Genomic DNA, 11,660 nt, shown 5'->3' with positions numbered 1-11,660 from the left:
TTTACCGTCCATAACAATCACTACGCCAGAGCCTTTATCCAGGATGTCAGCAATAACTGCTTCACATTTTAATTCTCCTAAAATTGAAGTAAGATAAATAATTATGTTAAGACACCACAGAATTTATCAGGTTTTCCACTTGATTCAGCAAAGCTTAAAAAATTATAGTTTTAAATATTTGCCCCTAACTACTAAAAAAAGAAATTGTATATATAGAACACTTAAATTGCTAAATTTTGAAACAAGAATATTTCTGTTACAAAAATTTGAAAAACTTATATAGTGCCTCCTCTTAGAAGGTCTAATTGCTATCTTGATGCTGGGCAAGCACCAGTCCCCTTTCCCCATTCCTCCTCATTTAACTGGGTAAACTCTGTGTGTGAAAAAAACAAAAGCCAACACAAGGGCAAACACACTGGTGGAGCCTTGTGGGACACATAGGCAGTTGGGAAGGGTAGGAAGAAAGGGGAGGGAGAGTGACCAGGAAGTGTTATATATAAGTATAAAACTGTCAGAAAACATTAAGTTTTTAAAACCTGTCTTTCTCTTTTTTCGACACAACTGGGATTAACACCCTGCCCCCAAGCCACACAACATGAGTGTCAGCCTTGATTCACATATGGCACATCCCTGTTGATACTTGACCTACAGAGACAGGACTTTTTAAATGAATCCCAAAGTCCAAGGAAAGCTATTTAGGAATTTAACAGGAAAACAGCAAACGAATTTGCATCTCAGATTCAGCACTCTGGCTGCAGAGAGGAGAAAGCCCCAAGTGGAACAGGAATGGGGGCAGAGGACGCCTAGGTGAGGAAGAAACAAGGCCAGCAAGAGTGGGAACTCCATGAACAGAAAGAGACGACTCCAGATTCACAGAGAACCAAACGACTTCCTAAGTGTCTACCGGTGGGAGGTGGGCAATGATAAAAGTGTCACAAAGGCCGACGGGGTGATGCTTCCCAAAACCAGTCTGTTGATGAGTCCTCTGTAAAGCCCCTGCTACCTTCGGAATGGAGTCTGAACTTCCTTACCTGAAGTTCAAGGGCCAGTGGCAACCCTTCTTGTCTCTGTCTTTCTGTACTTTCAAATCTTACTACACTCCCCAACTGGTCCTTAATGAAACGCAACAACTGCTTTCAGTTTCCCTGAAAGCCTCCACCTCCAGAGTGTGAGGATTAAAGAGGTACCACCTTGCCTGACTTGGATCTTCAATTTTCAGTATGCATATTACCTAAGAGTAATTTTAAAACTAACAAACACATAGACATGACTGAAGACAAAGAACTGACAAGAAATACAACTTGAGGCTAAAGAAATAAAAGAAATCAAGAAAAGTATTATCCTTGACTTCCTGTTCATATCCGTGTATAATTGTAATCATTTGGAGTATATACCTACTCTCTTGTCATATTATCAATTCCCTAAGGGGAATATCTAATACACATCTACTTACTTTATGATGGTTCCCCAAATGAACACACTAGGCTGGGTACAAATGAAACATGCAAGGACATCTACGAAATGACACCATAACACACACACACACAGACACACAAGATCTAGAGCTTGAGTACAGAATTTATATTTCACTAAAATAGCAGGTAATATAATCGCTCAGATAATTCCAACACACAGCCAGGTTAAAGAAAAATAAGCATCTAATGCCATGGAAATGGTAAGTATCCTATAGTCGCCACAAAATGGGTATTATCTCAGACTAAACAGACCAGAAATGTATTCTGCAATATATCGAAACAAATCTATTACACTTTAAAAACAGTTACAAAGCTCAACATTTCAGTAAAATATCAAGGTTTGAGAAAAACCTAAGGTGCAAGCCTAGCTACTTGCTGACCTCTACATTACATTTGACAAGATACCAGATCCTCCTTTGTTTTTAACCATCTTATTTGTGAAGATGTTTGTACATCTTATTTGTGTACATACATACACACACACACACACACACACACACTTTTTTTTAAGGAAGTTAAGTTACTTAGGCTGACAATGCTTCCCACAAGAATCATAAACTAGCAAAAACTCCAATACTAGGCATAAGAATGGTGAGTCAGGATAGTTTAAGAGTCTCCCAAAACAATACAGATTACAGATGTAGCCCTTGGTTGCCCATCAGGTGTTAAAGGTGAAACCCTATTGATAAAGACACCACACACTTAGGACCCAGGATTCGGAAGCTTTTATATGGATCTAACCTGAAAGTCTGCTTCCTGCATCCTAGCTTCTGTGACTATGCAAACTAGGGAAGTAATTACATAGTTCTACCCAGATGCAACACCTATAAGCCATGGAAACAGGAGCACGGCAAGACATGCTTAAGGTGTAATGAGGGCTCTCACAGTTGGAGGGCAACCAACAGCTAAGACTAAGGATCATACAACACAAGGGAACTCCTTCCTGGTACTGGAAATGTAACCAGCGTCCAGAAGCCAGTGAGGTCGTGGACATTAGAAAATTACTGCTGCCATTTGCTAGACCAGCATAATGTCTTACTATGTTCTCAATCCTCTCCTCATGTCCACGGGCAAGTGTAGCTTTCACCCCTCTTCACAGAAGCAAAGGGAAATCATTACAGAAAACCACAACTGGGGCAACGGCCAAGTCAATGAATGGTGGGGATCCCAGCCTGAACAAATACATGTACATCACAAGATCAAAAGATCATGAAAACCCAGCCGCATGGAAACATCTACGCACAGCTCCTCCATCTGTGGCTCAGGGGAACATCATGAAAGAGGAAAGAGAAAGATGGAAAGAGCCAGAATTTCAAGAAGTCACCTATGAAATAGTCTCTCCTCCCTATGACTGAATGCGTAAGACCAGAGCAACAGCACTATCAATTGACGCTTTAACACAGAAGGAAGGAAAGTGATAGAGTTCCACCCATAGACAAAGAACTATAAGCAACTACTGACTATGAAGGAGGAGAATTATCCTCTCCCAAGAATGAGTCCCCTTACTGGTTGTCCAGTAAGAGTGGTCAGCCCTGAAACCATATACACACAAACAACAAAACCAAGCTTGGTGAGTTGTGTGTGTGTGTGTGTGTGTGTGTGTGTGTGTACGTGACAATAATCAAAGAAAAAAGGCTACCAACTTCCGAGTGGGGGTACATGGGAGAAGTTCAAAAGAGAGTAGCTTGATGGGACTGGAGAGATGAAAGGGGGAATTAAATTAATATTTTAAAAGAAAAATGTGGATCTGGAGATAGAGTTCAGTCACACGGTCTTGCAATACCATGAACATCCCTTCGGCTCCATTCCCAGTGCCACATAAATCTGCTGTAGTGGGTCAAGCCTTAATCCCAGTAATCAGAAAGTGGGAGGAGAAGGATCAGAAATTCAAGATTATCCATGCTAGGGAAAAGGTTGAAGGCCACTCCAGGCTACAAGAGATATTATCTCAGAAAGCATAAATGGATGGATGGATGCATGGGTGGATGAATGGATAGAGAAAGATAGGATAGGATGGATAAACAAATTACTACTGAGAAAAGAAAAAGTACTAGATAGGTTGGTTTTCTTCTCTTCAAATGGAATAGGAAAAAAAATGACAAATGTATCTTTCAGTTTGCTTTATGCAAATCAAGATAAACAATCACAGGAGCCATATCTGACATATAATCATAATGGCACGTATGTGAGAGTATTAAATCAAAATTTTCTGTTGATAGAAGAAAAATAGGAGACATAATAGTTAACTCATTTACTTGAAGGTTACAGATGGAAAGTTCTAGTGTTCTAGTGTTGGGTGGGTCTAAGTCAGTTTAACACAATGAGATGGTCTGACAGGTTGACCAGAAAAGTAAAGCAGAGTATTGGGCAATTCCCATAAGCTCACCTGATCGAGGAAGTGGCTTATACAGCTCCAAGTACTGCTCCCCGTGAAGAGCCTATGTTAGAACACATGTAATTTTATTAGCAAACTTTCTTGCACTGGTTTCTACCTGTGGGTACTACTAAGCACTGATACATTTCACTACCCATACTTCCTGTGTGACCTAGCCCAGTGTAGTTTTTGCTTAATCATGCAATATAGAAATAATTAGCACACCAGCACAAAGACAAACAGGTCTTTTGGAGGAAAGAAGACCCAGGGATCCTTATTGGATCACTCAATTAGGCTCTGTTCCAAGTGCTTATAATAATGCCTAGGACATACTGAGCATTCAGGAAGTGTCTGCTCAATACAAATGAACCAATGGGCCTGGGCCGGTAACTTCAAGACACACAAACGAAGAGATGACTCAAATAAAATACAAGGATAAACCTTATAAGTATATCCAAGGTCATAGAAATGCTTGTAATATATCCATTAATGTCACAATCCATAAACACGAATGTCAACATTCCCTTCGTGCATGTCTCAAAGCGTAGAAACCAAGCACACCGAGGAAACAGCTACCCTGAGCTCAGGGTGGCGCAGCAGCACATGCAGGCACTCCTGAGCATACCCAGGCCAAGCCCCCACCCTACATAGCAGGGCAGCTTTCCATCTTCCTGCAACCCCAGAAGGCAGAGAAGAGGGGAACAAATGAAGGAGTGCCTCCCTCACTGTACCACGCTGCCTGACACCCTACGCCAGGGAAACTGAGAAACAGATTTCCAGACGGCTGTCACGTCTTATGGTGGTTTGATAGGCATGGGCCCCATATGCTTCATGTGTTTGTGTGGCCCATAGGAAATGGCACTATTTGGAGGTGTAGTTCTGTTGGAGGAAATGTTGTCACTGTGGGGACAGGCTAAGGCCTTGTATGCTCAAGCCATGCCCAGTGTGGCACAGTCTCTCTCTGCTGCCTTAGGATCAAGATGTGGAACTCTCAGCTCCTCCAGCACCATGTCTGCCTGCACGCTGCCATGCTTCCTGCCATGATGATAAGGGACTAAACCTCTGAAACTGTCAGCCAGTTTATAAGCGTTTATAAGGCTACTATAAGAGTCACTGTGGTTGTGGTATCTCTTCACAACAATAGAACCCTAAGACACTCCTGGTCACAGAATGTAAACATCTTATTCAGCATATAACATGGGAGAGAGATCAGAAAACTCCAGCCCAGGTTTCTGGCCCTTTCTTCCAATATTACCAATAGTCTAAGAAAATGAGTTCCCATCTACTGCAATAGGAGAGGCATTGGCAGTGGGTTATCAGTTCAACTAGATAGAAATCTGCCCAGAGCTCTGATCCAGCGATCTGCTCGTGGCTGTTGTGAGAAGGCATCCTTATGGCAATTACAAGGATTTCAGCTTAGACTCTGTTTTTGCCCCATAAGATTTTTCTTTAGTTTTTGAGCATTTCATACAATGAGTTCTGATCATGTCCATCCCTGCACCCCAGCCCCTCCCAGACTCTCCTCTCACTCCCTACCCACCCAACTTCATGTCCTTTTACTTTAAGCCCAATAAGACCCTTTGCCCACATACGTGGATGTGTGGTCTTCAACAGAAGCCTGGTTAATTTATCAGGCTATACCCAGAGAAAACTGTCTCTCCTTCTCCCAACAGCTAACAACTGCCAACAGCTCCACAGTTGGATGTGGGAATGTGTGTCCAGCATGGGCAGTTTGAGGCCTTTAAACTGAGGAATGGTGTGAATCACTGACTCAGTCTTCCTGTACGCAGAAGCCTAAACCTAGTTACTTACAATTATGCTAGAGAGAGAACTAACAGCATTATCCCAGGATTACAGGACTATCGATTGGTACACTCTTCTTGGAATTTTAAACTAACTCTCCCCTCTTTTATTCATGAAAAAAGAAATCAAAAAATATACATATATACTAAATCATGATTCCTAAGCCAACCACCATAGTCAATGTATATTCATGTTATGTAAAAATCATATGTATGTAGTTGTACATAGGGGATGTGACGTTTCTCAACAACATTTAAATAAACAGGACCAAACAATGCTCCTGGTAGGCACACCTTTGCAAAGTTGAATGACAGCCCAGGAACCTCTGCCAGCCCTCCATTCATCATGGACTTCTGAGCGACAATGACTCCGAAGGTGGGCAAACAGGAGAAGTCAGCACTGCCTTCATAAACAAACTTCAAATCCTTTGGATTTTTGACTGACGCTCCCACTCCGAGGGCATACATAATACTCTGCAGCTCCGTATACGAAGAAGAAAATGAAGGAAGTTTATGGCCAACAGCACCAACCTAAGAGAAAACCAGGAAGATTATTACCCTCCACAGCAGCATCTGCTGGCCCCTACTTCAAATCATAACTGTAAGCTAACAATATTCTCAGACTTCTGACATTGACAGATCCCTAGGTCACAAAATACCAGGGGAGCCAAGGGGGTATGTAATAAATTATTTTTCACTTGTCTACTACACTTCGTTTTTTCCCCTTTTATTGAAGATTGATTTTTTTTTTCCTCAGATAATATATTGTGATTACAGTTTTCACTCTCAGTTCCTCCCTACCTCCCCTCCCATTTGGCTCCACACCATTCCTGTCTCTCATTAGAAAACAAACAGGATTCTAAGGAATAATAAAGTAAATGTGTGCGTGTGTGAGTGTGTGTGCGTGTGTGTGCGTGTGTGAGTGTGTGTGTGCGTGTGTGTGCGTGTGTGTGTGCGTTCGTGTGTGTGTGTGTGTGTGTGTGTGCGTGTGTGAGTGTGTGTGTGTGTGTGTGCGTGTGTGAGTGCGTGTGTGTGTGCGTTCGTGTGTGTGTGTGTGTGCGTGTGTGAGTGCGTGTGTGTGTGTGTGTGTGCGCGTGCGTGTGTGTGTGCGTGTGTGTGCGTGTGTGTGCGTTCGTGTGTGTGTGTGTGCGTGTGTGAGTGCGTGTGTGTGTGTGTGTGTGTGTGTGTGTTTGTGTGTGTGTAATATGATAAAAACAACACAAACTAACAGATCAAAATAGGACAGAACAGACAGACAGAAGGAACAGGCCCAAGAAACAGATGTAGACACAGAGACCCACTCATTCACATACTCAAGAATCCCATAAAAATACTAAACTGGAAACCATAATATATATGCAAAGAACCTATAGGCTAAAAAGAGAGAAATATACATATAAATACATACCTAGATATTATAAAATAAAGATAAATGTATGTATGCATGCATTATTAAAATAAAGATATCTACAGATTAGATCCACATATCCTAACCTACGTCACTGCCAGCTAACAGTACGCTGACACATGTCACAGGGCTAGAGCCCTCCTGTTACTGTTCCTCCCGCACTGACAGGCTGCTGACTGGTAACCACACCAGCATTTTCTAATAGTTATCAATGCTTTTCCTCAAAAGGTCTGGTGGGCAAAAGGAAAAAAGGAAATGAACCATTAAAATAAACACCTTTTCCCAAAAACTTAGAAAAGATGTTACTGAAGGAAGGTTACTGGTGGCAAAGAAGAAAGACACTTGTCAAACCAAAGAAAAACAACAAAACGAAGTTATAGTTCATGTTCAGCTTCTGTTTGTTCATTCTATCGACAGCCTATCTATATAGTTCACAATAAATCACCCATTTATCTTTTAATTAATAAGTTAAGAACAATTTGTTTAAATGTTTTGGAATTGTTTAAATTCCATTTCAGCAGAGAGGCCATGCTCTGTGGTTGGCAGGAGAAAGGGGAACGTGACCAGGAACCTGTAGCAGACTGCCCACCGGGCACTGGTGCCAACCCCCATCCAAATTTGTCTAAAAATTCAATCTATTTCAAAAGCATTTAAAGTGAGTCATGAAGAGACAGAGAAGGTGACAGCAACAGCACACAGAAACACTAGACAGCTCGTCACCTCAGGTCCTACTCAGCAGCAACAGCAGAGGTAATAGCTTTCTTCTCCCTCTCCCACCCAGTATCCCCCTGGCTTACTTTTCAAATAGCAAGGAGGGTGTGGGCTAGCCAACACATCAACCTAGCAACTACCTTGATTCATCATAACCCCAAAGAAAGACTAGCAAAACTTACATGTAAAACTACACTCCTGAAAACAGAGAACGCTTCCAGCTTCTGTATCTATTACCAATGCCAACAGCAGAAGCTGAGCTGGTACCTTCTGCTCCCACACTCGCACACTAAGGAGAGCTGTAGAAACAATACCCAAAACCGTCCTCTCCTTGCAAGACAGTCCTCCATCAAAGCACAGAACATGGTACTGCCCAGAAAAATCTCAGAGGAAAAGTTGCTAAGATGAATAGAGTTATCTGGACAGCTGCAGGGCTGACTTCAAGCTACATGCTCACGTGAGCATCATGAATTCCTTAGGTCAACTGAGCCTATTCCAAAGACAATCTTTGTTTGTTTGTTTGTTTTCTTTGCTTGTTGGTTTGTTTCGAGACAGGGTTTCTCTGTGTAGCCCTGGCTGTCCTGGAACTCACTCTGTAGACCAGGCTGGCCTTGAACTCAGAAATCTGCCTGCCTCTGCCTCCCAAGTGCTGGGATTAAAGGCGTGCGCCACCACCAGATTCTGAACACACACCACTGATTTTCTCCACGATAAACTACAGAATGACTACCTCCAAAAGAAAAGCTACAGGGGTGGAGAGAAAGAGAGAAGGAGGGAGGGAAGGAGGGACAGTAGAAAGGTGAGCTGCAGGCACTTCTACTTACGAATCCTGACGTGGCTGCAGGTGCCGCGTGACTGGTACGGTTTGGTGAGATTCCTTCTGAATCTACCTTATGTAAAACTTCGACTATACCACCTGTTGATTCTACGATTAAAAAGAGAAGAGAAGATCAAGCTTTACTGTAAGATCTGAGTTAGGAAAGCTGCAATATGCTAGACAAGAGCTAAGCACACTTCCGAGCCTCCCACCCCAGTGGACAGCCTCACTGCCCGGCTCCCTAACATACGTGGGTCATTTAAAAACCAAGAGGATGTGAAGTTGAGGCTAGGGAAGGGAAAGAGAACAGAAGATGGTCTGGGAGCAGCCAGATGAAGGGGTGTAGTGAATACTATCACAATACATTACATACATCTACAGCATTTTCAAAGAATTAATTTAAAACACTGTATTTTTAAAAGGATGCCACATAAACCGGGCTGTGCTGTGTGTACAGAGCTTTCCCAGCATGCCCACGGTCCTGAGTTCCACCCTCAGCATCACAAAAAATAAATACACATGAAAGAGCCTCTGCATCAAAAGAACTTAACATTCAATTAATAAGCTGTACATCCAAAACAAGAGCAGTAAGAAGCAGTTATCCCTGGGTGTCTGCATGGTAGGAGTTCAGCTAACAGATAAACAACACAGCCCAGAGTCTCTGGCAATATCTTGCTGATCATTTGGGGCGGGGGGGGGGGGGGGGGGGGGGCAGAGTCTGAATTTTTCTAAAGAATTCCTAAAATAATGGGAAGGTGACAAAGGGGGAGGAAGGCAGAAGAGAGACCAGCAAAAGCAATGTGCTGAATCAATGCACATCTTTAACTAAATGAGAGATGAGGGCACTTTTAGGACAGCAGCAAAAACTGCGTCAGATTAAGAGAATGTGGGTAGGGACCGGAGAGATGGCTCAGAGGTTAAGCGTGCAGACTGCTCTTACAAGGGCCTGAGTTCTGTCCCTAGCACCCACCCTAGGGAGTTCACAACCTGTAACTCCAGCACCACGATACAGGATGTCCTCTTCTGAACTCCACATAAATCTTCACTCACAGGTACATACCCACGCATAAGCACACATAAATAAACACACACACAATTAAAAGAAAATGTAAAATAAAAAGAGCATAAGGCTAGAAAGTAAGACTCTGAAACCAACCAGCATTTGGGGAGAAGGTACATGTAGCACAAATGAGCACACACCCTCAGCCATCCACCCACCACCCACACCAACCAAACACACAGGATTAAGACACACTCAACAAACTGGCTGAGCAACAACACTGTCTTCAGTAGGAGGAGTCCTGGCTGATGAGGTTTGGTTTGTTGCTATGTATTGTAATGGTAAATACTGGCTCTGGTTGCCCTCAGGGGCAAGAGAATCCTCTCTCATATAAAAGGTAATGCCATGTAACCTTGCTTCTTAATGTAAAATTATTGTTTTAATAAAGATGCTGACAGCCTATAGCTAGGCAGAAGAGAGGCAGGTGGGGTTTCAATTCCAGGACTTGGGGTCTGAGGAGGACCAGGAGGAGAGAGGAGAGAAGGCAGAGGGAGAAGATGCCATGGGGTAGGTGAGTCTTGAAAACGTGGCCATGAGTGCTGGCCAAGTGGAATTAAGATCGGCTCAGATGAAATATGACAAGTTATAACTTGGGGTTACTGGCAGAGAAGAAGGTATAGTAGCTTAGAGGGTTGATATCTGCCCAGCTCCAGTGCATTAAAGGCTTATTATAAATGTAAAAGTTGTGTGTCTTTTCTCAGGGAACTGAATAATCAAAGGTGGGGTAAACACCCGTGACTAAGAATAAATACTTACTACAACAGGAACTATGTTCCCAACACCATGTGTCACCCTCACCATAGTAGAAACAGATGGAACTGTGCAAGAAGACAGCCTGTCTGTCACCTTGGCTCCCTGATTAGGACCAAGTGGCTCAGGGCTCTACCTTGAATGGTCTGCGGCTTGCTGGCATTGCTGAAGTCACAGATCTTCTCCCAGTTGTCCCTCACTGCCTCGGGAGTCATGGGCTGATTCCGCTTTCTGACGATGGCGCCCAGGGTCCTCTCCCAGCGCACTAGTCATGGAAAGAAGACGTGAGACTGAGCTCATACCTTAAAGACGCAACATAAGATGCTTAAGAGCCCATCTTCAAGCTAAGGGAAAATCACAGAGAAAGGAATACATTTGTCTCTAAAAGGCCCGTTAGCAGACACGTCAGTTTGTAGAGAAAAGTCTGCAGGTAAAGGCCGAGGGAAGAGAACAGGAACACAACGTCAGACAGAAATGGGTGAAAGTGCGGAAGTGAGACCCACCACTCCCCAGGGTAAGTAACCCTCACCAAGTTAAGTGGCACAGAACTAAATCAGATTTAAAATAAACTGTACACAAGACATGTGAAGCTCAAGAGAGAACTTCCCTAACTCTGTCGGGAACTACTGAGAGCAGAGTCTCTTGCTGACCCTAAAGGCCTGTGGTCCTGCCAAAGGCTCCGCATACAACCACTGATCACTCACAGAGGTGCTTCCCTCTCCGGTTACAGATGCAGACTGGCAGGACAAAGCTCTGCCGCTGTGACCTGAGAGCTGGAAGTGACAGCAAGCAGAGACTACAGACCTCTGTCACGAACCCTGTACACCATGGCCACCATTCTCAGCTCGTCCTCCATTCCCACAGCCCCACCAGAACCACTCAGGGGCACAACAAGTACTGCTGCTCTTGAGTTCTCTTAGAGAGTTAACACTGTTTTCTTTTGTAAACATCCATAGGAATAACTACATAGTAATAACATTTAAACATGATGGCAAAACATTGGTGACCATTCAATTTAAGACATCTTAAAGATATGAAAAAGATGCCTGTTTCTAGATTTTTCCTATTGTAAAAGTGTCTATGTGTAGCTGTTACTGCAACACGTATCTTGATATTTTAAATAGGCATCATTAAGACACTCAAGTTGAGAAATACAAGTTGCTTTGTGTTTAACTAGACTGGAGTCATTGAAGCATCTATCATATACAATGTGTGTACCACTATCCTCCAGCGATATCAGTCTTCAAACAATCCAATTAATTC

The 11,660-nt window shown here is 43.0% G+C and overlaps 1 protein-coding gene across 1 annotated transcript in view; it reads right to left on the bottom strand.

Moving 5' to 3' along the window:
- Nucleotides 1-11,660, bottom strand: part of Hsd17b4 (hydroxysteroid (17-beta) dehydrogenase 4) — a 68,070-nt gene that overhangs the window by 25,474 nt on the left and 30,936 nt on the right. The window contains exons 11-15 of the mRNA NM_008292.4: nucleotides 10,534-10,662; nucleotides 8,595-8,695; nucleotides 5,946-6,182; nucleotides 3,862-3,913; nucleotides 6-77 (exon numbers count right to left, since the gene is read on the bottom strand). Of these exons, the coding sequence (NP_032318.2) occupies nucleotides 6-77; nucleotides 3,862-3,913; nucleotides 5,946-6,182; nucleotides 8,595-8,695; nucleotides 10,534-10,662 (591 nt within the window). The remainder of the gene's footprint in view (nucleotides 1-5; nucleotides 78-3,861; nucleotides 3,914-5,945; nucleotides 6,183-8,594; nucleotides 8,696-10,533; nucleotides 10,663-11,660) is intronic.

The sequence above is a fragment of the Mus musculus genome, chromosome 18 (genome assembly GCF_000001635.26).
Source record: "Mus musculus strain C57BL/6J chromosome 18, GRCm38.p6 C57BL/6J".
NCBI lineage: Eukaryota > Metazoa > Chordata > Mammalia > Rodentia > Muridae > Mus > Mus musculus.
This window is presented reverse-complemented; position numbering and strand designations above follow the sequence as displayed.